The 27896-nt window shown below is 42.1% G+C and overlaps 1 protein-coding gene across 1 annotated transcript; it reads left to right on the plus strand.

The window, feature by feature from the left end:
- Positions 1-6: 6 nt before the first annotated feature.
- Positions 7-27520, plus strand: LOC139782549 (protein ABHD13-like). Its single transcript, XM_071721570.1, has 6 exons — positions 7-133; positions 216-372; positions 25881-26112; positions 26192-26385; positions 26550-26704; positions 26997-27520. The coding sequence occupies exons 2-6, from the start codon at positions 330-332 to the stop codon at positions 27240-27242; spliced, it is 870 nt and encodes a 289-aa protein (XP_071577671.1). The 5' UTR covers positions 7-133; positions 216-329; the 3' UTR covers positions 27243-27520.
- Positions 27521-27896: the final 376 nt, after the last annotated feature.

Here is a 27896-nt window from a genome sequence, read left to right on the forward strand (position 1 = left end):
ATCCAGAGAAAATACATATTGCACTTTCTCGAGCTGTCCTCTATCTTGTACTCGCACCGCATGAGCCTGAGCAGGCTGATCTAACTCATAGATTACTTGCTGATAAACTCCTTGATGAGATACCCACTTACAAGTAATGATTGCAATTACTTTGAAATATTTAAAATACCTATTTTTGATTCTCTGAAAGTAATATGAGTTAAAACAATCTGCAGAGAACTGTTGCGCCTATTTGTTAATCCCGAACTGATAAAATGGTCAGGATTATGTGAAATTTATGAAAGAGATCTTAGATCAACTGAAGTCTTTTCGTCTTCAACTGAAGAAGGATGCAAACGGTGGGCAGATTTGCGGAACCGTATTGTAGAACACGTAAGTTTAAAAATTATTTAGAACGTGTTTAAATGATAATGAAAAGTATATATTAAGTTATACCACATAAAATTGAGATAAAGTACTCTTCAGGTTGTGCTATTTAAAATTTATAGTAGCGTTGTCTCTTTCAATTCTCTTTGATTGTAAATTTAGGCTGGCACATAGCGCTGCTCAGTCAAGTAGGAACATTAATTCGGTCTTTAGAGAGAGCTGTATTAACAATAGGATATCCACTGAATAGGATACTATTCAGTGGTGATTTGGAAAATATTTTGAATCTCATGAGCTTTGAGGTAGACTCAGATTTTAATATTAACAATGCATACATGAATGAAACTTACTTTTCCTAAAATACATCGTTTTTATTTTGATTTTCGTAAATGACAACTTTATATGATTTAATATGGTACTTGATATTGTACAAGATGTTTTCTTTAAGTTGTTTTCCTTTATATTGTGAATTTTTTGCCTATTTTGAGTTAATTTTCTCTTAACAATGTAAATTTTCACTATTTTCCAGTTACCAAAATTATATATTTTTATAACTATTTTATCAGGTAAATTCTATTTCAAATTAACTGAGAAATATTATTTTATCTTTTTGTTCTTCTAAAATATAGTTATAAAAAATTATAGTTTTAACGTAATGTTTCTTGTATTCGTTCAAAAGTTACAAATTAATTATTCAAAAGATTCTTCGATATAACAGGGTGTTCCTCAATGTTTGGTACTTTTTTCATATTTAGATAGAGCGAGCCAAACTGAGTCGAAAAGTCATGTACCATTTTGCAATTTTCGCAATAGTTGATGAGTTATTAATGATTCTAGTCTGGCACTGTAAGGAGACATGAGAGGTGTAGCATAAGTGGGAGATGGCAACATCGCCGGTGAAATACCACTACTTTCATCGTTTCCTTACTTACTCGGTTAGGCGGAGCGCGTGCCCCGAGGGCTTCGTGCCCCGGCGGTCACGGTGTTCTAGAGCCAAGCGTGTCAGAGTGGCGTGAGGCCTCGCGGCCGATCGCCGTTAATACTCCCGCGTGATCCGATTCGAGGACATTGCGATAGAGATGCGGCCGCCCCGCGGTCGGCGCGCGGGCAGTTGTTTTCTACAAGCGTCGATGATTACGCACGAGCGGCGCGTAACGCCGGGCCCCCGTCCTGAGCGATGATAGTTTCTCGCCTTTTTAAATAGAAATAAAATTTTCTAACAACATAGAAAAATTTTTTGTGCGTACGTATGTACATACGAGTGTACATGCATACACAGGGAAATATCAATTGTACTGCTTAAAAAAGCGATTACTCAATTTACTTTTTTTCTTTTAGTAAGTAACGGTTGTCTTTAAGAAAGAATATTTTCTTGATAATAGTCTCTTAAAATGTACAAATTTTAGAAAGAGTCTTTATCATGTACTCGAAAGAAGAATTTATACTCCTTCAAAGAACATAATAAAATTTTATCAAAGAAAAGTCAAAATAATAAATAAAGTAATATGAGGACCCTCGAGATTAAAATAGGAGAAGTCAAGGCTATGAGGGTCAGAGGCAGATCACAGTGCGTAATATCAGAAATAACTGATTTATTCGTCGTTTTGATACATTACATCGATCCGTACGTTTCGGCTCAGTTTTGAGCCATCTTCAGCGGCAGTTACAGAAATTAAGTTACACGTTCTCCGTACCGTATGGTGAGTTTACCGATTCAAAGTATCAGAAACATAGACCAATTGATCCATATCTGTAAATTTGTTCAATTAATGTTGAGATATTAAAAAGATTCCTTAGGAAACTCACCATTCGGTCTGAATAACGTGGAATACAGAGCCATGTACATAATAAATACTCTCTCCCTTAGGAAAATTTACTTAAAGTTTTTTAAAGTTACTTAAAGTATTTTAAAGTATTATAAAGTATACTAGCCGTAATAATAGTATACTAATAGTATAATAGTAGACTAATAGTATACTGACAGCCGAGCGTAAAGTTTTCTTTCAGTTATTAACCTCAATAAAAACTTTATAAGCAAGTCGCAAATATACTTTAAATTTACTTTTAACAAACGTAATACTTATAAATATACTTTAACTTTACTTTTTATAAAGGTAATACTTAAAGCTGATTTTAACTTATGCGTGTTGTTTCAACAGTATACTTAAAAAGACAAGTTCCCTTTTTCACCACACTTGCACCACACGAGACATTAAGAAATATTATACCATATATCCAATTCAAAATTTTATTACTCTTTTTAAACTGAATTTGTTTCTTAAGATGATTTTTGGAAAATTATATATTTGCGCTGGTTATGACATATGTAGACTATATATAACACTTACATCAAATTAAGAAGTAGTCTACCACGTAAGGCAGTTGGCTCACGATCCAGAGGTCCCGAGTTCGAATCCCACCAAGGTAAGTGTGTTTTTCAAATACGAGAAAATATTTATAATCATAGACTGCATCTTAAGAAACAAATTTAGTTATAAAATAGTAATAAAATTTCGAAATAAATAATTTTTTTGTATTCCGGGTGAATATCGGAAATCAGTGTCCTCTAGTATTAAGAGGACTGCAATCTTAAGTCTAGTGTCTCATGGTTAGAGGATATTCCTCTAGATTTTAAAATATCTTCTTGAGACCATATTTCAGAGGAAAATCCTCTAAAATCAAGCGGGAGCCACTAAATGACAGAATATTTTTTTTGGGGTGATTAATAGTAATTGCATGAGTTAACTTAAAGTAACCTTTAAAGTATATTATAGAAATACTTAAAGTTTGGTTCGAAATCACTTCTAGTTTATCAATAGTTTATCAATAGTAATTTCTTTGGTAAACTTTCTAGTTTATTTTAAGTTTTTTTAAGTAAATTTTCCTAAGGGCTGCGAGAAGACTTGACGATCTTGTCGACACGACACATGCACAGCAATGATATGGAAGGTCTTGCAAGAAGAGGCATGTCGTAGGTCAACACACCGGCGAGGATTATAACAAAGCACGATCAGAGAATCGAAATTAACCAGATTGTTCCAACGAGCGTTATCAGGGAAGGAGCATCTGGTCTTGATAGTTAATGTTAATACACTGCCGAATCTTTATGTTTACCCAAACCTTTACTCTACTGCCCTTTCTCCTCTCACTTTAACCCTATTTCTTTTTGGACCAACGGTTTAACGTCTCTTCCGAAAGACGGAGCCCAGTTTACCATCTAGGGATACTGTATCATACGATATCTATCCGCCAGATGGGGGGGCAGCGTTTTGCTGAGAAAAATTCTCATCGGCCTAGCGGGATTCGAACCCGGCTCTCCGGATTACGAATCTGGCGCTCTACCCACTAGACCAGCCGTCTCCCCAGGAAAGAACAAAGCTTCTTTTGAGTTGGGATTTTCAAAGGAGGAATTGAAAGTAGCGAAAAGTCTTCTAGAAACTGCTCAAAAAGATATCTGCTCTACTCAAAATAGTAAAATTTATATAAAGGAAATGGCATTACAGTTACTCGGTAAAGAGGAACAAATCAAGAAGCTAAAAGAAATTCTCAATGAAGCAAAAGAAGATTATATTACAATTACGTCTGATTTAAGACAGAAGGAACTTTACATTGATAAGCAAGCAAAAATTATAGTAGAAAATGAAGAAAAAATTGAAGATTTAGAATTCTATCTTGAACAAGCTAATGTTTGTTTAATGGAAAAAACGAGAATAGTAGAGCTTCTAGAAGAAAAACTAGATAAAGATAAAATCCTACAGTTGCAAGAAGAAATTGAAAAGAGTACTCACAGGCTAGTGTAACAATAACCACGTTAGAAGATACTAGTAACAAAATGTCTCTGTTAAAAGAAGAAACTGTTCAGACTGACGAGAAAAGTGAAAATGACGATATGATGGGAGCAGAGTTAAAGAGCGCTATAAACGAATTGACACAGACGAAAGAGACGCTTTTCCAAAAGAAGCAGTATTTAAAAAAATTGAAAATACGTTTAGAGAATTCTGAAAGAAATGCGAAGCTTAATTTGCTCGAACAGAACGCGAAGGAGCGACAGGTTGATAATGAACGGTTACGAAATCTAAACGACGAACTGAGAACCAACTTGACGCAGAAAGAACGCGAGATGGATGCGTTTATGAAGAATCGAGACGAGACAGTAACCAAGCTAGCAGTTTACGAGCAGTACAAAGCTTTGGTTAAAAATCAGCAGGAAGAGTTGGATATGCAGAAAAGGGAGGTGATGAGGTACCAAGAACTATTCCGTCGGGAACTTACACCGACGCCGAACAAAGATGATTGCAAGAAGTTGCAGAATCGTATAAAAGTACGCCAAGATAGATTGCAGAAGTACGAAATTAATGCGAAGGACAAGAATGATTACGACAGCACATCAGAGGAGGAAGTTTCAGCTCAACGTCAACCGAAACGGAGGAAAGAAGACGGTCTTATCTAAACAGGATAATATACCGTATATACAGGACTATATACGGTTATAGAATTGTCTGGATCTGAATCAAAGCGCAACACTAGAAATACCGCTTTGCCACCACCGGAAACGTCAACCGAGAAAAGACGCACTCGCAGGAAGAAGCTGTTCCTTGAAAATGAATCGTTTGAGCCCGCCGTGACGCCACCAACTCGAAATTTGAGGAATCGAAAATATATTAAACATATTGTAAATACTTTGTATATGCTTAAGGAAACCTGAAAGGGATAGCGGAGTATAAACGAAAAAAGAAACACAGAAATATGTAATGTAGATCGAAAGTGAGAATCGCTTTTTCTGTAATATGATCAAATAAGTTCGCACATATGCTTGATTACATGTTTATTAAAAAATCACTGTTCCTTTTCTTTAATATCATACATTTAGGTACAATAGCATCATACATTTAATATCACATTTTATATACAAAACTTATTACATAATGTTAAAAGATTATATGATATTAATAATAATAAAGTGATTTATGTTCTATTTGTATCAAAGGATGTACAGTATAATGATTATTATCCATAAAAATCTTTATTATCGTTGCCTTATCATTGCTGCACAATTTTAAAAGTTGACTAGTAAGTACATATGCTTGATTACATGCTTATTAAAATCACTCTGCCCTTTAAATATTATATATTTAATATATTTTTTTTACATGTACATTTATCATCATATCATACATTTACCATCATATTTAAAAAAAACTTGTTACATATAATACCAAAAGATTACATAGCATTAGTAATATTAAAGTGATTTATACATATTCTATTTATATTTTAAGAAACAACAGCGCTCATAATGATTATCATCGATAAAATCTTTATTATTTTTCATTGTATTATCGTTGCTGTACAATTTCAAAAGTTGATTATCGGAAATGTCCTTGTATGCAACACGGATAATGTGACAAAAGATCTAACAATTATATTAAATTATTATATATAATATCATTATATTAAAGATATAATATCGTAATTATTTATTGAGAAAATTATCTTGAAGTTTCGAAAAATTAATCTAAAAATTCTATGATAGCAGCGACGGCATATAACGTACATACATACAGAGTGTACCTGCTTTAAAAATGTGTCAAGGGTGAGTTTTATTTCGTGTGCCAATTATCTCAGAAAGTATTTGTTTATTGGAAAAATGTTTCAAGTAACAAAGTTGGAGGGTTCAGAGGAGGCCAACAAACGATCTTCTTATTTTGGGTCCGGGGCCCGTGTTGGGCCCAATAAGGCCCAAGTCAAATTTTTTAAATAAAAACCTCTATTTTTTTTTGTATTATTGTTTACTACTATAATTAATTTGCACAATTTTCGTCTTTTGTCTAATACTTTTTGAGATATTCAAGGAAAATTTGTTAACTTTTTCAATATTTGGCTTACGCGCGCGAAACAGCCGTCATAGCCTGTCTACCAATAAAACATATCTATACTATTATTATAAAGAGACAGAGTTTGTCAGTTTGATTGTTTGTGTTCGATGATCTCGGAAACCAATGGACCGAATTTTTACCAAAAGTATATGAAATAGGGGTAGAATTTCCCGGGAAGTGTCACTGTGTGTATAGTTTTTTGTTACCGATTTTCTGGAAACCGGTTTTTTTTAATTTTTCTAATTTTTCGAGAAATAATTGAACGAATTTTAAAGAATTGTATATAAAACAGGGGTATAGAATTACCCGGGGAGTGCCATAAAGTGTATAATTTTTCGTTACCGATCTTTTGGAAACTGGTATCAAAAGTTTTTCGAATTTTTCGGGAAATTCGCGGGGAGTGCCATAAAGTGTATAATTTTTCGTTACCGATCTTTTTGGAAACCGGTATCAAAAGTTTTTCGAATTTTTCGGGAAATAATTGATCAAATTTTAAAGAATTGTATATAAAACAGGGGTAGAATTTCAAGGGGAGTGCTATAAACTGTATAGTTTTTGTTACCGATCTTTTTGGGAACCGGTAATCTTTTTGGAAATCGGTTACGAAATTTTTCCAATTTTTTAGGTAATAATTGAGTGAATCTCAAAGAATTGTATACGACGGAATTGAACTTTAAAGAGAAGGAGAGAGAGAGAGGGAGAGGGAGGGAGAGGGAGGGAGAGGGTGGGAGAGGGAGGGAGAGGGAGGGAGAGGGAGAGAGGGAGGGAGGGAGGAAGAGGGAGAGAGAGGAAGACAGAGGGAGAGAGTGGAGAGAGAGGAAGAGAGAGGGAGAGAGAGGAGAGAGACGAGAGAGAGAGGGAGAGAGAGGGAGAGAGAGGGAGAGAGAGGGAAAGAGAGGAAGAGAGAGGGAGAGAGAGGGAGAGAGAGGGAGAGAGAGGGAGAGAGAGGGAGAGAGAGAGAGAGAGGGAGAGAGAGAGAGAGGGAGAGAGAGGGAGGGAGAGGAGAGAGAGGGAGAGAGAGAGGGAGAGAGAGAGAGAGAGAGAGAGAGAGAGAGAGAGAGAGAGAGAGGAGAGAGAGAGAGAGAGGGAGGGGGGAGAGAGAGAGAGAGAGAGAGAGGGGAGAGAGAGGGAGAGGAGAGGGAGAGAGAGGGAGAGAGGAGGAGAGAGAGAGAGAGAGGAGAGGAGAGAGAGAGAGAGAGAGAGAGAGAAGAGAGAGAGAGAGAGGAGAGAGAGGGAGAGAGAGAGAGAGGAGAGAGAGGAGGAGGAGAGAGAGGAGAGAGAGAGAGAGAGAGAGAGAGAGAGAGAGAGAGAGAGAGAGAGAGAGAGAGAGAGAGAGAGAGAGAGAGAGAGAGAGAGAGAGGGGGAGGGAGGGAGGGAGGAAGAGAGAGAGAGAGAGAGAGAGGAGAGAGAGAGAGAGAGAGAGAGAGAGAGAGAGAGAGAGAGAGAGAGAGAGAGAGAGAGAGAGAGAGAGAGAGAGAGAGAGAGAGTATTTGCGTGTCTTATTACATATGTCATCCGGGGCGAAGCCCGGGTAACCAGCTAGTGTACATAGAAAAGTATGTGCACTTTATTGCACTATAGTGCAGACTTTAGTGCAGACATTAAAGCGGAATATTGACCATTAATTAATTTTTATTAGAATAGAGTTGTTTTCCAAATAATAAAAATTATATCGACACTTTATCCAAATGATTCCGGAGCGATTGGATTAAAAACAAATTTTTTAAGACACTTTCTGCTAACTATACGCTTAAGGGTCGGCAGGAGACACGGTGGAGACCTCTGTCGGGTTGGCTTAGCTGCGACTCGCTGCGAGTTCGTATTTTATTTATTATAAATTTTTAAGAGCAAAAATGCAAAATCGGGCTCTGCGTAGCTGACTGCATTATTATATAAAGAGTATATAAAAAAAAATTCACGAATCTATGTAACTTATTTTATGAGAAATCTTATAAATGTTATACTAAAAAATGAAAATCCCCTTAAAATCCATACCAGTCGACAGATTTTAATAAAATTAGAGGAGAACATACTTTCTATGATACTCTATTTGTGTGCAAAATTTCAAATTGGCACATTGCTTAATCAACATTTTATTTCGCTCATAAAGCTTCCTCTATGAGGAAGCCAAATTAATAAATATCTAGAGGAAAGACTTCGATTATGAGATACCACATCTATTTTGTGTGATTGCCGGAAGTCTATGGGCAGAATTGAAAAATATAGTAGGTCATTATGAAGGAAATTTAATAAGCTTTAAAATGCTGAAATGTAAAATTTAATTTAAATATTGATTTTTCTGAAAATTAGAAAAATGTAAAAAATAAGCTTTCAAAAAAATCGAAAAAGTGTGCTCCTAATATGAGAGACCCCGGGAAATCGCTAATAAAGTGCAAAATACATCATAGTGCAATTAAAAAACTTTATTTAAAGTTTTTGAAAGACAAATGTAATGGAGAAGCATATTTGCAATAATCGTAAACCCACTTATACTCAATATTGTACCTAATCTTCCCCCTCCACCCTTTCCCCTCAAATCAAGGTCAGCACAGTCTTATAAATTTGTATAAACCTTCCCTTAACGTTAATGTATTTTCTCTTCTTTTATTACCACACAATAACTTTCATACTCCAGCAACCCAGGAGTACCCTGAGTATCTCATGTTACGAGCACCACGCCTTGCTGTTTTGCGATCACCAAATCTAATCTCTACAATTGAACAACTCAACATATCCCGTATTTTCCTATTAATACGACCTTACTCTATCGCTGCATGCAGAACTTATTGCCAAATATTTATTAATTATATAATAAACAAGGTTTAAAGACTCATATCCATGGCACTTGACAACATCCAATTTTACAATTTCTTTCTCTGCAACGACTACACGCACGATCAAACAATGAATTTTCCACTAAATAGGTTTTATCCCAAGGGTAATAAGTTCATGGTGGAACCAACAGATAGGGCCTATTAGTTTAGTAGAAACCTTGCTGTCGCATATTAGGAGCCTATCTTATAATAGGGGACTTTCCTCTACTAATAATTATGCATAAAAAAACAGGCTTCCTCATTGATGAGCGAAATAAAATGTTGATTAAGCAATGTGCAAATTTATAATTTGCATACTTAAAAACTGTGAGGAAGTAATGTTCAAATTTATAATTTGCATACTTAAAAATTATGAGGAAGCAATGTGCAAGTTTCTACTTGCACACTTTTTGGACGACCTTTTTAGTTTTAGTGCTAGACACTGCTAGAACATTTTTGTCCTTGTCAGTGGGTTGAACTACGAAAAAGACGGTGCCACTCCAGCGCCTAATATTAGGCTTCCGGTCGTGGAGAGGTTAGTGTGACCCCCGCAAAAGTGTGACTACCTGGCGATGCCGGCGATAAATAAATTGTGTTAAATACAAAACGGTATTATTAAATGTGTTTAATGTTTCTTATAAAAAAAGTAATATCAGTAATATATAATCAGTAATAAGAATGTTAATATATACCCAATAAGTATGAAATTAAACGACCGTGTAAGATATACAATAAAACAAGGGAAAACGCCGTAATCGGTCAGGACTGGATCTTGCTTGTCCGAATAATCTATATTAATTTTAGAGTGACTTTTTACGAACAATTCTTTAGCCCTTGGCAGACCACGCGCCGTTACTTCCGGACATAACGCAGTCTCAACCAAAGCCAGAACGATACAGTCACACGATTAAATTGATATCAATTTAATCATATTAAAACATACACAAGAATTTCGAATTAAACGATATGATATATCTATATATATATATACATATACATATAGGATAGGATACTGAGAATATAAAAGAAAATGTTGCGAAAAAATAACACCCCAGCCAGGATTCGAACCTGGACCTCTCTCATTCCGTGACGGGCGTCTCACCAATTCGACCACTGAGGCATGTGGTGATATTCTTTCGCAACATTAGTTATAAGGAAGAACGTCTTTTTCGGCGACGTATATAAACAATAAGTATGAAATTAAACGACCGTGTAAGATATACAATCAAACAAGGGTTTGATATCTTACACGGTCGTTTAATTTCATACTTATTGTTTATATACGTCGCCGAAAAAGACGTTCTTACATATACAATCAAACAAGGGTTTGATATCTTACACGGTCGTTTAATTTCATACTTATTGTTTATATACGTCGCCAAAAAAGACGTTCTTCCTTATAACTAATGTTGCGAAAGAATATCACCACATGCCTCAGTGGTCGAATTGGTGAGACGCCCGTCACGGAATGAGGGAGGTCCAGGTTCGAATCCTGGCTGGGGTGTTATTTTTTCGCAACATTTTCCTTTATATTCTCAGTATCCTATCCTACATGTATATGTATTGTGACGTTGCAGTTTCGCTGCAGCGTTGCAGCGCCCCGCCGCCGTCACAAGGCGCGGGTTTCGCGACCTTTTCACGCCCGAGGACGGTTCAACGAATCGATGCGAGATCTCCAGGGGCATATTAGTCATTGCGTTACGATATACTGATCCCTTTTATTTTGTATTATTGCGTGGCGCCTCACCGAGCTGAGACTGGAGTTCCTGAGAGGATACAGAGGAAGCGGACGCGGAGTCGACGAGAAGGATAACGGCGAGAGCTCGGACGACGGAAAGCGGATCGAAGCGACCCGCGGGCCGCCGAAAGCGACGGAGCGCAGGAACACGCGCACGGCGCGTGAAACAGCGGCGGGCGGACCCATAATGGCAGGGCCCCGGGACGCCGGGGCAAAAATCAGCCCATCTGTCCTCCTCACACTGCTGACCGGATTCCGGGATGGATGGCCACCATTCCCGAACCGGTGCGGGAAGGAACACGGAGGCAGACACGTCCCGTCCGCCGCCGGGAAGAATCCCGGAAAAGTTGCCGCGCGAGCGAAGGGCCGTTTAGCGCCCTGCGGAAAGCCGTAATTCACGGCCCTACGCACGAATCCGCCGCGAGCCTGCGAGCTCACCCCTCATTGGTCCGCGCTCCAACGTCGCGGGGCCGCGTACGCCCGGGGTGGGGTGCGCTATCGATTCCGCCATCGAGCGAAATTTCGGGAGCATTCGTAAATCGTCCTCGGTGATCGACGCACGTCGAAAGTCAAGTCACGGTATCACGTTAAGTCGCATTCCGGAGCCGAGTACGACGTCCGGCTGCTATCCTTTTCGACCCTTGGGACGACGGCGAGGACCCTCGGAAGAGAATCTGCCTACGGTGAGGTTGCCTCGGTAACATATTATGTAAAGCCACGACACCGCTCCCCGGGTCGCGCTCTCGCTCGGGAAAATTCGCGATAATTAGCGTATTCGCCGACAAGGCGTATTTAGCGATCGATAGCGAGAGCGAGGGGCACCGGAATGGTCTCGTGGCCGTGGGATCGCGATCGAAATATACGAACCTCTGGAGATCGCGGTAGGCGCGTCGATGACGACGTTCGATATCGCGAATACGCCCTTTTCTCGCGCCCTTCACGTCCACGACCGCGTGTCTCGTTAGGCGTAGTATTTCGCCCGGTCGAACCTTAGATTCTGTACGCGAATTAATGGCGTCAGAGGGATATTCGCGTTGGTGTAATCGCGTTACTCACGATTCGCGTTCGGACATTTAGACTATCCTCGCGATATCGGCTGCGTTGAGATATTATTCGCGGTAGGATGTGGTTCGCCTTAAGATACCATTCGCGTCGACCTAATGTTGCGTCTCGTTACTCCTCGCGGTAATTCCGTATCTTTCTCGCGTTAATTCGAGTATTTCGCGTTATGCCGAGTGTCTCGGCGCCTCATTTTTCGCGTTGGACGATCGCTGACGATCGCGTGTGTTGCGTTCGATCAGAATCACTGGCGTAATCTCAGTTCTTGCGTTAGGATAAATCGGTCATTTCGCGTTAGTTATAATATTGCTCGCGGTACTTCCGTATATTTTCTCGCGTTAGTTTAGTATTTCGCGTTTCGTCGAGCGCCCCGGCGCCTTTATTCTTCGCGTGAGGATATCCCTGGCGATATCACATGTTGCGTTCGTTCCTTCTTGCGTTGGGACGTTACTCGCGTCGCGTTCGTTGCGTTAGTTTAAGATTATTCTTTGCGTTAGTTTAAGATTATTACTTGCGGTAGATTAAGATTATGATTTGCGTTAGGTTAAGATTATTTGGCGACAGAATCCCGGCACGGGTTTGGAAACTTGCGTTCACGCGCTCCAAGCGTGGCGCATTATAATTTCGCGGTATTGCGCGCTATTATTTCGCGTTTATTTCCGTTATGTCGTAGTCAGTCGTAATTTGTACCGATATTCTATGTTATTTGCCCGCGAGCTTTTCTACTATTGTTAGCTGTGAAATTATATGATCTCGATGATTTGGTAAGTTTAGTTTTCCTCACACGTTCTCTTGCTGCGCCTTCCGCGCGTATACTGAGTTAACGTAATTTTCCGTTTATTTCTGGCGTCCGCGTTATCATATTTTGTATTCGAAATTTGACGCCCGCGTTATCTACCACCTGCTATTTGCTTTTGTTTTGAAAGCCCCATTGGCATTTACTGTTCATCCGGGGATCATTACAGAATAAATGTTATTCTTTATTTGTTAATGGCTTGAGTTACGACATTCGTTATTAATTAGGCGTCACCCCGCCGAATACTGCGCTGCCCTTCATCAACCCCGCCCTGCTATTAGGTCGAGCTAGCCATTCCCTCGCACACCGACTTATTCGTTTTGCGTCTCGTTTTTGGTTTCTCGCGATTTCGCGGACGCGAATTTACGCGTCTGGCGCCCAACAAGAGAATCGCTTCGTGAAGTGTCGGAGGTGCGAGAGAATCACCGGAGAGGCCTATCATCCCGCTCTCCTTTCCCCTTTTGATCCGGCACACGTCCCGGACCGCTCCGGGAGTGAAAAAGTCGTGACAAAATTTGGCGCCCAACGTGGGGCAGCCGAAGATCGTCGAAAGACAAGTACGTACAGGGCATTAGCGCTACGTGCGGGTGACAAGGTTTTCGCGGATTGCTTCTTGATTTAATATTGTGTCTGTCGAAATAAAGAATTGACCCTATCCTTATGTTATATATGCTATGTTTTTGATGCGATATTATTTGTGTTGTGCTATCTTGTGTTCTGGTATAATTCGTTTAACCATTTATTTTCAGCTTTACATGAAATATTATCGGAAACATTAATGGAGTAAATGTGTTTGGGTGGGTTAGCGTTAGATTCGTGATATTCATTGCGGCCAAATAGCGCGTTGGAATTTGGAGAAAGCGCGATCGCGATACCATCGGAATTCTGTTTACGTCGGCGGAAGGCCGCTTCGGAAAAACTATTACTCTCGAGTTACCTTCACATTCCTTTCGCGTGTATTGTTCGCGTGTTATGCTATTCGATTTAAGAAAGGAACATCTTGATGAATAAATTTTCGCGCATTTAGTGAATGATTCGGTCGGACAGTTAGCGATAGTTTCTCTTTTTTTTTTGGAGCACAGTAGGATTCCGTCGGTTTCTTGCGAGCGGTAGATTTAGCGTTTAAGAAGATTTTGCGATTTTTCGAAATGGATCCAATTGAGCTGAGCGACGAGTGGATTCTCCACGCTACTCGTGAACAGCGAATTGCCGAACTGAATCGCCGCGGGTTGTCTATCGACGGATCTGACACCGAGCTAGCGCTCCGGTTATTACGTTTGTTGACGGCCGCGCGCCGCAGTGGAGGCTCCGAAAGGGCATCCGATTCGAACCGCGTAGCCGACGCTGACTCGCACCGCATGGCGGACGCTGAGTCGAACCACCCGGCCGACGTCGCGTATCTCGATATTCCGGTAGGCGACATCCGCCCGGATAGCCCGTCCGCGGGAATAGGTGCACACTCGGGGCACAGCCCTTCAAGCGTCCCCGGAGATAACGCGCATAGGGCCTCTCGGGATACGAACGGCAATTCCGCGACGACCATCTATAATATCATGCGGAAATGGGACTTAAAGTTTTCGGGCGCGCGTGGAGAGGATGCCGAGACGTTTCTGTTGCGTGTCGAGGAGGGCCGCGAATTGATCCCCGTTGCGGACGAGGATATTCTGCGATGCCTTCCGTTCTTCCTATCGGGTATGGCGCTTTACTGGTTTCGCGGAAAGCGGGAGCGCCTGACGACCTGGACCGCGTTTAAAACCGCGTGGCGTACCCGTTTCGGCAACCCGGATTTTCAGTTTGCCCTTCGCGACGAGATAATGCGGCGTACGCAGGGGGAACAGGAGTCCGTAACGGACTACCTGACGTGCTTAAATACGCTTTACGATCGATTATCGCCGCCGTGGCGCGAGGAGGAAAAGGTCGGGTACGCACACCGACATATGCTTCCCCGGTTACAGACACAGATACATCGAGACTCGGTTCAAGATATGGACGCGCTCGAACTATGGGCCGCGCGTGCAGAGGCGAGTTACCGTGCCGCGCAAAACTATCGCGCTCCTCCTCCGCCAGAACGCTCTTTCTTCCCGGATTTAGCATACCGAACGCCCAAGGGCGCTAATCGCAACCCGGGGGGGAAACAACGCGACACCGTGGCCGCGCTCGGCGTGTCCCCCGCGAATGCGAGCGGCACAGGGACGGGGGCGAGAAAAGGTAAGGCCGGCGGGCCGAAAGCGAGGGCCCCGGCCGCGACCGCCGCCCCTGCGACAGGCGCGTCGGTCGCTTCTCCGACTTCCGCGAGCGTGAATCCCGCCGCCACGTGTTGGAACTGCGACCAAGCAGGACACTTTTCGCGCGATTGCCAGGCTCCGCCGAGAAGGCATTGCTACCGTTGCGGAAAGGTAGCGGTTACCACCCGTACTTGCCCGACGTGTTCGGGAAACGAATAGAGGAGTCGCGAAAAAGGGGACAACCCGACTCCTACCCCCTCAGCCCCCGAAAATTTATCAATGGGAACTCGGGATGCCGCGTATAGCGCGTATAGCGATCGAGGAGGCTCGGCCTCTCTCAAGTTCCTCCGCGTGCAAATCGCGGGCTACGAAATAAGCGCGTTAGTAGATTCGGGTTCAAGTCGTACGTTTGCCGGTCCGGAAGTTACGGCGTTAATTAGGCAACTCGGTTTTTCGTTCACTTCGACTGGCGGGAAACGTGTGACGACCGCGACTAATCAAACCGCGAGAGTGAGGGGGGAGGTAAAGGTTCCCGTTAGCATACACGGTAAAACTCTGAATCTGAGGATTCATTCGCTACCGACTTTAGCGTTACCGTGTATCTTGGGAGTAGATTTTTTGAAAAATTTCGGGATAAATGTGAATTTCGCGAGCGATACTTGGAGTTTCGCGGACGATCCTTCGCGGCAGTATTCTTTTGAAAAAGGTTCGTCGAGTTCTCTCGCGAATGTTCGGGTGATCTTGTCCGAGAATGAAAGCGTAAATCTCGAGCCAGGTCAATCGGGTGAAGGGGAAAAGACACGAAAGCCTGAGGCGTCACCTCTCGTTTGTTGTGGGTTAAGTGAATTGACGCCGGACCAAGAAAAGCGTCTACAAGAATTTTTAGCGTCTCAAATTACGATTAATTCGGACGAGCTCGGGGCTACCACGTTAACCGAACATAATATCGAGGTCGGAGACCACCCTCCTATTAGACAGCGTTGCTATCCCGTATCGCCGAAAATAAAGGAGGCTATCTACGACGAAGTAGATCGGCTGTTAAAAGCCGGTATTATCGAGCCATCTCAGAGCGAGTGGTCGACGCCGATCGTGATGATCAAGAAGCCCAACGGGACGTACCGTTTTTGCCTAGATTTCCGGCTAGTAAATAACGTTTCGAAAAAGGACGCGTACCCGTTGCCGTACATGAACGGAATTCTCGATAAACTGCGAAAAGCCCGATACATTTCGACCATAGATCTGAGCCAGGCCTACTTCCAGATTCCGTTATCGAAAAGGAGTCGGGAGATCACGGCTTTCGCGGTACCGGGAAAAGGCCTTTTTCATTTCAAGCGGATGCCGTTTGGCTTAACGGGAGCCCCCGCAACCTTTCAGAGATTATTAGATCGGTTGATCGGACCAGAGATGGACCCGTACGCGTTCGCGTATTTAGACGATATCGTGGTGGCTACCGAAACGTTCGAGGAGCATCTCGAGTGGTTGAGCCGCGTTTTCAAGCGTATTCGCGAAGCGGGCTTGACAATAAACCCCGAGAAGAGCAAATTCTGTCGCTCTCAGGTGAAGTATCTAGGATTTTTGGTCCAACGGGAGGGGTTGAAGGTCGACCCTGACAAGACCGTTACGATTAGGGAATATCCCGCGCCGCGTAACCTTCGGCAATTGCGGCGATTTATTGGTATGGCGTCGTGGTACCGCCGTTTTATTCCGCAGTGCGCTACTCGCTTAGAGCCGTTAACGCGACTACTTAAAAAGAATCAGGCGTGGGAGTGGGGCGAGGACCAGCAAGCCGCGTTCGAGACTATTAAGGAGTGTCTCACTTCTCCACCCACATTGTCGTGTCCGGACTTCAGCATACCGTTTGAATTACAGACCGACGCCAGTTCCGTCGGCTTAGGCGCGGTGTTAACGCAACAGATAAACGGGGCCGAACATGTAATTGCTTTCGCGAGTAGGGCCCTGTCTGACGCGGAAAAGAAATATTCGACAACCGAACAAGAATGCCTCGCAGTCATATGGGCGATTAAAAAGTTTAGGCCGTACCTAGAAGGCTACCGATTTACTGTCATAACGGACCATAGCAGCCTCCGGTGGCTACATAATTTAAAGAATCCGACCGGACGTTTGGCGAGATGGGCTCTCGAACTCTTAGAGTACGATTACAGTATCGAGCATAGGAAAGGTGCGATGCACCACGTGCCGGACGCGCTCTCGCGAATTTACGAACAGGACGTTGAGTTGTGCGCGGTCGCCGCCGTCGAGGACGAGTGGTACGTAAAACGATTAAACGAGGTTAACGAACGCCCGCGTCGATTCCCGGGATGGAAAATAGACGAAGGAAAATTATATTTCCGCCGACCTCGCCCTGTCATAAACGAGACCGTAGTTGATTTAGACCAATGGAAGCTCGTCGTGCCGAAGGAGTCGCGCGAGGAGATAATACGCGAGAGTCACGATCCGCCTCAGGCCGGACACTTGGGCGTGGAGAAAACCTACCGCCGTATCGCGATAAGATATTATTGGCCGCAGATGTTTAAGGATATCGCCCGGTACGTGCGCCGGTGCGATACCTGCCAACGGACAAAAGTGGAACAAGACGTTCCCGCGGGATTAATGGGTCAGCGAGTAGTCGAGGCTCCGTGGACAGTTATCGCCGCGGATATTATGGGGCCGCTCCCGCCCAGTAAATCGGGGCACGCGTATCTTCTCGTGGTTCAGGATCTATTCACGAAATGGATTGAGTGCTGCCCGCTCCGGAAGGCGACCGGCAAAAAGATTCGGGAAGCGATCGAGGATCTCGTCATTTTTCGTTGGGGCGCGCCGCGCGTGCTGCTGACCGATAATGGTACCGAGTTCCTAAATCGCGAAATACAATCGTTGGCTGAGCAATATGGGTTTCACCATTCGACGGTACCGCCGTACCACCCTCAGGCGAACCCCGTCGAGAGGGTTAACAGGGTTCTCAAAACAATGATTACTGCCTTCTTGGGACGAGACCATCGTGAATGGGACCAACATATTCATGAATTTCGTTTCGCGTATAATTCCGCGTATCACACGTCGCTACAAGCGACACCGGCGTTTTTAAATTTCGGGAGGGAACCACAGCCGGTCAATGTATTCCGCGGCCGAAACGAGGCGGCCGAAGTGGAACTCGCGGACCCGGAAAAGTGGGGCGAAAGGATGGCGCGAATCCGACTACTGCGGGAATGGATCGTGGAAAACTTGGAGGCCGCGAGACAAAAGCAAACGCGGTATTATAATTTGCGTAAGCGGGATCGGCAGTTTGCGGTAGGCGAACAGGTGTTAAAAAGACAACACGTTTTATCGTCCGCCGCGCAACACGTTTCTGCGAAATTGGCCACGAAATTCCATGGCCCTTTTACCGTTTACAGGATTCTGTCGCCAGTCGTGTATGAACTCGCCGATTCGTTAGGCAACTCGGTAGGAAAAATCCACGTTAAGGATTTAAAACCTTATCACGGTTAATTTTATTGTAAATAGAGTGAAATCCTTGAACCCACCCCCGAGACCTCCGTTCGCTCGTTAGTTTCCGAATTGCGAAAACATCGCCGTTAAAGTAATCGGCGTATCCGAGAGTAAGCGTTGCCGCGTGAGCCCGATAATACATTGAAGAGCCGCGATGGAAATAAAGTTGCGCTCCCGTTCTGGGGTCGGCGCGTCATTTCGCGTTGGTGTTGGTGTGCTCGCCGAACGCGGCGTAGCGAACTTAGCCACGGTACAAGCCGGCGTACCGGGCTACTAAGGGGTGCATCCCCGTTGTGGTCGACGCGTCCTAAGAATAGAAGGGCGGTCGACTCTGACGAAAAATCGTCGACGCGTCCTAGGAATAGAAGGGCGGTCGACACTTAGCGTGGTTAAATCGGCGACGCGTCCTAAGAATAGAAGGGCGGTCGACATTTGACATGGGTTTAGGCGGTCGACACCAAGCGCGAGGCAACTAATCGTCGTAGGCCATCGTAAAAGTCCGACTTGCGTCGCGTCGGTACACGAAGGGAAACGGTCGAAACGTGCGTTCCGAACTACGATTCCGAGGTTCTTGCGACGCGTGGGAAGGGGACTAGAATAAGGACTATTATTTTTGTGTGATTTTTTTTGTGTTTTGTATCGTCACATCTTGTGTTGGTCTGGAGCCCTTCGCTGGAGATCTCGATCGCACGAGCGCTCTCACGGTAAGCCCCGGGGAGGACGAGTGACTAAAGTGGAGGCAACCGAGCCCGGTATGCTCTCTCTTGGGGTGGGGTGTTGTGACGTTGCAGTTTCGCTGCAGCGTTGCAGCGCCCCGCCGCCGTCACAAGGCGCGGGTTTCGCGACCTTTTCACGCCCGAGGACGGTTCAACGAATCGATGCGAGATCTCCAGGGGCATATTAGTCATTGCGTTACGATATACTGATCCCTTTTATTTTGTATTATTGCGTGGCGCCTCACCGAGCTGAGACTGGAGTTCCTGAGAGGATACAGAGGAAGCGGACGCGGAGTCGACGAGAAGGATAACGGCGAGAGCTCGGACGACGGAAAGCGGATCGAAGCGACCCGCGGGCCGCCGAAAGCGACGGAGCGCAGGAACACGCGCGCGGCGCGTGAAACAGCGGCGGGCGGACCCATAATGGCAGGGCCCCGGGACGCCGGGGCAAAAATCAGCCCATCTGTCCTCCTCACACTGCTGACCGGATTCCGGGATGGATGGCCACCATTCCCGAACCGGTGCGGGAAGGAACACGGAGGCAGACACGTCCCGTCCGCCGCCGGGAAGAATCCCGGAAAAGTTGCCGCGCGAGCGAAGGGCCGTTTAGCGCCCTGCGGAAAGCCGTAATTCACGGCCCTACGCACGAATCCGCCGCGAGCCTGCGAGCTCACCCCTCATTGGTCCGCGCTCCAACGTCGCGGGGCCGCGTACGCCCGGGGTGGGGTGCGCTATCGATTCCGCCATCGAGCGAAATTTCGGGAGCATTCGTAAATCGTCCTCGGTGATCGACGCACGTCGAAAGTCAAGTCACGGTATCACGTTAAGTCGCATTCCGGAGCCGAGTACGACGTCCGGCTGCTATCCTTTTCGACCCTTGGGACGACGGCGAGGACCCTCGGAAGAGAATCTGCCTACGGTGAGGTTGCCTCGGTAACATATTATGTAAAGCCACGACACCGCTCCCCGGGTCGCGCTCTCGCTCGGGAAAATTCGCGATAATTAGCGTATTCGCCGACAAGGCGTATTTAGCGATCGATAGCGAGAGCGAGGGGCACCGGAATGGTCTCGTGGCCGTGGGATCGCGATCGAAATATACGAACCTCTGGAGATCGCGGTAGGCGCGTCGATGACGACGTTCGATATCGCGAATACGCCATTTCTCGCGCCCTTCACGTCCACGACCGCGTGTCTCGTTAGGCGTAGTATTTCGCCCGGTCGAACCTTAGATTCTGTACGCGTAATTAATGGCGTCAGAGGGATATTCGCGTTGGTGTAATCGCGTTACTCACGATTCGCGTTCGGACATTTAGACTATCCTCGCGATATCGGCTGCGTTGAGATATTATTCGCGGTAGGATGTGGTTCGCCTTAAGATACCATTCCGCGTCGACCTAAGGTTGCGTCTCGTTATACTCGCGGTAATTCCGTAATCTTTCTCGCGTTAATTCGAGTATTTCGCGTTATGCCGAGTGTCTCGGCGCCTCATTTTTCGCGTTGGACGATCGCTGACGATCGCGTGTGTTGCGTTCGATCAGAATCACTGGCGTAATCTCAGTTCTTGCGTTAGGATAAATCGGTCATTTCGCGTTAGTTATAATATTGCTCGCGGTACTTCCGTATATTTTCTCGCGTTAGTTTAGTATTTCGCGTTTCGTCGAGCGCCCCGGCGCCTTTATTCTTCGCGTGAGGATATCCCTGGCGATATCACATGTTGCGTTCGTTCCTTCTTGCGTTGGGACGTTACTCGCGTCGCGTTCGTTGCGTTAGTTTAAGATTATTCTTTGCGTTAGTTTAAGATTATTACTTGCGGTAGATTAAGATTATGATTTGCGTTAGGTTAAGATTATTTGGCGACAGAATCCCGGCACGGGTTTGGAAACTTGCGTTCACGCGCTCCAAGCGTGGCGCATTATAATTTCGCGGTATTGCGCGCTATTATTTCGCGTTTATTTCCGTTATGTCGTAGTCAGTCGTAATTTGTACCGATATTCTATGTTATTTGCCCGCGAGCTTTTCTACTATTGTTAGCTGTGAAATTATATGATCTCGATGATTTGGTAAGTTTAGTTTTCCTCACACGTTCTCTTGCTGCGCCTTCCGCGCGTATACTGAGTTAACGTAATTTTCCGTTTATTTCTGGCGTCCGCGTTATCATATTTTGTATTCGAAATTTGACGCCCGCGTTATCTACCACCTGCTATTTGCTTTTGTTTTGAAAGCCCCATTGGCATTTACTGTTCATCCGGGGATTATTACAGAATAAATGTTATTCTTTATTTGTTAATGGCTTGAGTTACGACATTCGTTATTAATTAGGCGTCACCCCGCCGAATACTGCGCTGCCCTTCATCAACCCCGCCCTGCTATTAGGTCGAGCTAGCCATTCCCTCGCACACCGACTTATTCGTTTTGCGTCTCGTTTTTGGTTTCTCGCGATTTCGCGGACGCGAATTTACGCGTCTGGCGCCCAACAAGAGAATCGCTTCGTGAAGTGTCGGAGGTGCGAGAGAATCACCGGAGAGGCCTATCATCCCGCTCTCCTTTCCCCTTTTGATCCGGCACACGTCCCGGACCGCTCCGGGAGTGAAAAAGTCGTGACAGTATATATATATATATATATATAGATATATCATATCGTTTAATTCGAAATTCTTGTGTATGTTTTAATATGATAAAATTGATATCAATTTAATCGTGTGACTGTATCGTTCTGGCTTTGGTTGAGACTGCGTTATGTCCGGAAGTAACGGCGCGTGGTCTGCCAAGGGCTAAAGAATTGTACGTAAAAAGTCACTCTAAAATTAATATAGATTATTCGGACAAGCAAGATCCAGTCCTGACCGATTACGGCGTTTTCCCTTGTTTGATTAATATATACCTTTTGTCAGTGATAGGGATGTTTATATGTTCGTCGTCTGTCAGTAATTATAGAGGCATGCATACGAGTATGGTACAAATTGGGACAAAACCAAACTGACATGTCACTAAATGGTACTTCAGCCACTTTTGAGAAAATATTATAGACAAATTAAAATCTGTCCATAAATAAAAAATAGATAACACAATTAAAATCCCAAATGTTCAAGCTGTCTAACAAAATCAATTTTGTATACTTTCTTTAACATGTATCTTATTAATTTATCAATTTATTATTACGATGAGGTTGCTAGGTCACTAATTGGGACATTTACCTTACCGGTCTCGGCTTACGGGATCAAAGCTGACCCGCTGTATACCTCCATTACAGGATGGATAATGGTTTCTTTGCACCACGAAGAAGATTCCCTCTTGGAAATATTGCTTCTGGTTGGTAAAAGAGCGGAAAAGCCTTCCACCATTCGTTCTTATCACGCTAGCGCAGGTTTAACGACGCAACGTACTGATACATGAACTTAACATCACATCGTTACAAGGTTCTAAATTTAATACAAACGCTGCAGTGCATGAAACGCTAAATTAAATCTGTCAACGCTAAATTTGTCGCTAAATTAAATCTCACAACATTAAGTGAAACCTGTCGACGCTAAACCTCGCTAAATTAAGCTGCCAACAACAAGATGTCTCGCTAAATAAAAAAATCTATATTTCGGTTATATATGGAGGGGTAAAAACCACAGTGGTGTAAGTCAAATTTTTTAAAATATTTTCTCGTGTGCATAGATGCAATCTGTACAATATATAAATTGCATCTATGCACATAAAAAAATATTTAAAAAAATTTGACTTACACCACTGTGGTTTTTACCCCTCCATATATAGCATATGTATGTATTTAATTTAATAATAAATCACAATGTTTCTTTAAATAATAATTACACATTCTTGGTAAATCGCAAGCAATTGTAATAAATGTCGCGTAGAAAGATTAGCTATAATCAGAGTAAAAACATTGTTAATAGTACTTCCTCAAATAAAATATATCAAATCTTCGCTATATCTAACGATGACTCATCAGTGCATTTACTACCAAGTGCGAGAAACGAAATACCAACACGGAAAAAAATTTAGCTAAATTTAGTCGTAAAATATGGATAACTAATATTTTTTGCAGCAAGAGCTATATTTTTTGCAGCAAGAGCTATAATTTAGCAATAGTAGCAAAACCTTTTGTTCTCGCTGCAAAAAATGTTACTCTCGTTGCAAAAAATGTTAGTTATCCATATATTACGACTATTTTAGCTATAATAGCTAATCCTTTTTTTCCGTGAATGATATTTCGACGACAGGCGATGTTTGCCTATATACATATACATGAAACCGTCTTTAGTTATTGTTAGAAAGAAAAGCTCATATTATATAAAAGAAAAGATGTAAAAATAAATTTACAAACGTTGATAAATCGGACGATTGCACCTATTACCTGATCGTTCTCGGACTGCATTACGAAGGAAAAGTAGAACCGCAGCATTAAGATTTTTTGCTACTGGTGCAACGTGGAAATCGAGCTATCGAAAATCCGTGTGTTATAAATGAGCGAAATCAAGATACATACAAGGAGGTTAATATACCTATCTCAGTAAGTCAACTCAGGCTGAAAGATCGTATTACTAAGTAAATCACTTGATTCGGGAAGAGTTTTTATTTTTGAGGTAAAAGAGTATCGGACGGGTACGAAAGGGAACGAGGAAACAGGAATCATGCATAAATTATCAAAGTAATTAACATATTTACGTCTTCTGGACCGCGCGTTTATACGTCGTAGCGAACATTCACGTGAGAAAGAGGGCTAAAAAATTCCTGAGTAATGTACACATTACACGCACGACGCGAACATTTGGAGCGAGATGCAAATAAAATCGACGGAGCACGTGGTTGAGGATGCACGTACGAGTGACGTCGCGCGACGCACTGACTCCGTCGCGACGGCGCCGCGGCGCCGACGTATCGGCCGGAAGTAATACCCTTTGCGATTATAGTCACGAGAATGAGCGCGATGCGCATCGAGATCGCGTCGCACGTGCATAAGATACCCCGCGATAAAATCGATCTCCCCGAGGGGCGAACCCCGTATATATGGTCGCGTCACGAGGCGCAAAAGAAAGCCAATGACGTCACTGGAACATCCGAATGCGGTTAAACAGTATCCGTTAAACGAGAAATAAATCGCGTGTCAAGACATTAATGGAAAACCATTACCCACTTATCCCTCGATGCACGATTTAATCATCCAACGTTGAGAATCTTCTTTTCAACATTAAAATATATACTTCGGTTTATTTGTTCAATTACCCGTCCACATTGTAATTGAATTGACTTGAAGATTGAAGAAAATGATACACGAGTTGCTTCTCCGAAGTGACCGTCTTAATTGAGATTCTAATTAAATACAGTTACACCTGAAGACAAACCAGTTGCGGTGACGGGTTCGCGAATATCGAGCGTTGCATTAACGCTGTTACGTACGGAAATTTTATCCTAAAATTTCGGACGACGCACGTTGAAATTTTTTAACGGTTTAGACAACGCACGCTATCTCAGAATTCCGAGCGAACACTCAGGTTAATACAAATGTTTGGTTTATCCTACGGTTATCGGACGGCTGTTGATAGGCTGAAGCCCAGATGGGGCCCGAAACTACGTTTCTAGAAACTTCTAGAAAACCTCCCCCCTTAAGACGTGTAGGAAGTGGTGAGAATCTCGCGCGGGGGGTTCTGGCTATTTCGAGTATAAGAAGGGCGAAAAACGCCGCACCGTGACTCTTTTACGCGACGCGACGAGTTGCGAGTACTCGAGATGTGGTCATACGGTGGAGTTTTGGTTTTCTTTTTGCTGGGTTTTGCCACAACTGGTTTGTATATACATATTTTTTACTTTAAAAAGCTTTATTTTTTAGCGAAGCTTTTAACCATTATTGATTTAGAGGTATTGTATTAAGTTAACCCTAATCCCTCCAACCATGCTCTTTCGTGTCCCACGCGTTTCTATCGGTCGTTTGTTTCGGGAAACCAACGGCCGTGGGATAATCCCCCTCCACCCCTAAAAAAAGTTGTTATAGTAGGGAACATCAGGTAGAAATTTCAGAGCCCTAGCTCATTTACTCTCGAAACGGCAAATAGTCAAAATCGCGTTGGGACACGAAAGTGCATGGTTGGAGGATTACGTCAGTGTTGTGTGTAGGTAAGTGAGAATTTTTTTTTTATAAAAATGTATTTTTGTGTACAATTTAAGCGTATTTAAAATATTTTTGTCGTTAAAAAAAATTTGACATTCTACAGAGAACTATTATGGCTCAGAGGCAGGCGGAAGAGGTGGGAAGAAGCTTGCGATTATAAAAAAAAAAAAATAATTTTTTTACATAAAAATATCTTTTATACTCCAAATTCGTCTTTTCTTATTCAGAAATTGTTTTTCTGGCATCCTTAAAGTTCTTCTGTACCATTTAAAAATTACCAAATTTAAGGCGACGAAATTAAGTATTCCTATTTAATTAATAATTATCTCATATTTTTTTTCTCATTCGTACTACTTTTAGCTTTAATTTGCGCGCTGAAACATTAAATTTCGTCAATTTGTTCGTGAGTTATGATTTTATAAATAAAACAAGTCATAATGTGCATTTTTCAACATATAATTGTTGTAAAAAAATATTTAAATAAATAATTTCCAAATTTTCTTTAGATTGATTTTTAGTCGAAGGTATTAAGATATTACAATAATTTTGGGGGAATTTTTTAAAGCTATTAACATACTGAAAAACGCGTGGGACACGAAAGTGCATGATTGGAGAGATTAAGTGGCGGAAAAAACGTTGGAGGGATTAGGGTTAAAAATGTTATAAGACTGATTTTTTTTATTATTACAGGAATACTCTATCATGGAGAAGATAAACTTCTTTATTATCCAGAACTGCCAGCCGATTCAAGAGTTAACGTACCAGCTCCTTCAATATTTAATTTGCCTTATGAAAGTATACATACCAAAGCTAGAGATGGCACAATGCTGCACATGTATTTTGTTTCTCAACCAGAAGATAGAATGAGGAAGGCGCCTACATTGCTGTTTCTTCATGGCAACGCTGGCAATATGGGCCATCGGTATTCATTTTACTACATTAATTTAGTAATATAGTAACAAGTCATATCGTGATATATCATATTTATATGTTTCTTCCAGATTACTGAATATAGCAGAACTCTATCATAATATTCAATGTAATATTCTAATGTTAGAATACCGAGGTTATGGCCTGTCGCAAGGTACTCCGTCAGAGGAGGGCCTTTATATGGATGCTCAAGCAGGAATAGATTACCTGTTTAGTAGAACGGATATTAATACCAATGAAATCATAGTATTCGGTAGATCGCTAGGTAAAGAATCTAATTTCACTATTTGGAATATTTATTATAATTTTTTAATTTTTTTAAATTTATATTTTATTGTATCAAATTTCTAAGAACAGTTCTTTACAATCTTCTTACTAATTTATCAGTATTTATAATAATTAAATTTGATTAATTTATAATTTGTATAGGTGGAGCAGTAGCCATTGATTTAGCCTCGAAGGAGGAAAATTCACAGAGAATTTCGTGCCTTATACTTGAAAACACCTTCACCAGTATCCCAGATATAGCCGCCTTATTTGTAAAATTTTTACACTACTTGCCACTTTTTGTATACAAGAACAAGGTAAGCAGAACAGGGAATATTAAAAATTTTTTTGATTATTTTATAAACAATTCTTCTGGTTCTCTTTTTGTAAATTAAAGGTTTTATAAAAAATATACAGTATATCTCTCTCTATACTATTAAAAAGTGTCATGATTAGTAAATTTTTATGTATCATTATTTTTCTTCGAATTTATATATTTATTATATTTTATATGATCTGTCTTATCTATATTTTTATATTTATTTATATTTTCATATATTCTTTTTTTATATGATTTCTCACATTTTTATGCTTTTTATCACGTTGCAGTATTTGTCTATTGAGAAAGTTCGCTCAGTCACAGTGCCCACTCTGTTTATTTCTGGTCTGGCGGACAAACTGGTACCACCCCACATGATGCAGGATCTTTACAAGAATTCCCGAAGTACATATAAACGTATAGTTCCAATCGTGAATGGCACACATGATGAAAGCTGGCGTCAACCGAGTTATTATGAAAACATTACCGCCTTTCTGACCGAGCTCAGGAAATCCACCTCCAAGGGTAACGTCTAGTCATTGGCAAATCGATATTTAGTGATATAGCGCGTCTATTGTTACATCTATTATTGTCTACTGTCATAAACGTAAAGGTAATTTTTACATGTTAAAGACATGTAAAAGAATTGACTTTTCGAATTGAACTTTTTCTACTTTTCGTAGAAATTGTTTTTACGCCTTGCAGAAAAATTCGATCTTATCGATTTAAAAGTGATTAATAATTATTGTTACGTCCAAATCAAATCATAATTAAATGAATTAATTATTTCAAATTATTGTGAGTCAATTTATTTAATTAATATAATTAATTACTTAAACCTAATTCGTTTAAATTAATTTGATTTAATTATGATAAGTTAAATTAAAATAATCAGTAATCGAAAAAAAACATTACTTAATCAGTGGAAAATAGATATAACTAAATATCTCAAGAGATTCTATAATGTGGAAACGTGTGAATTAAAAATAGCGAAAGGTAAAAATCCTTAAAAATATTTAAAAGGTATTTAAAGAGAATATTATAAGTTTATTTATATTAAAATAAATTTAATTTTGTGACTACCAACGTATGCATGTGTCCATAAAGATAAAAGTTTTGATATTTCTTCATATAAATCATATTTTATGGATTATATTATTATATATTATTCCTGACCGTTCCCGGGTGGA

Source organism: Temnothorax nylanderi, unplaced genomic scaffold (genome assembly GCF_030848795.1).
Source record: "Temnothorax nylanderi isolate EJ_2023f unplaced genomic scaffold, tnyl_v1.0 TNYL_tig0423_pilon, whole genome shotgun sequence".
NCBI lineage: Eukaryota > Metazoa > Arthropoda > Insecta > Hymenoptera > Formicidae > Temnothorax > Temnothorax nylanderi.

What these genes read in the sequence shown, in the direction of transcription:
- LOC139782549 (XM_071721570.1), top strand. Translation starts at nt 330, where the DNA reads ATGCAAACGGTGGGCAGATTTGCGGAACCGTATTGTAGAACAC. An exon ending in AGTATTCGGTAGATCGCTAG is followed by an intron (nt 26,386 to 26,549) that starts GTAAAGAATCTA and finishes TAATTTGTATAG; the next exon opens with GTGGAGCAGTAGCCATTGAT. An exon ending in TTTTTGTATACAAGAACAAG is followed by an intron (nt 26,705 to 26,996) that starts GTAAGCAGAACA and finishes ATCACGTTGCAG; the next exon opens with TATTTGTCTATTGAGAAAGT.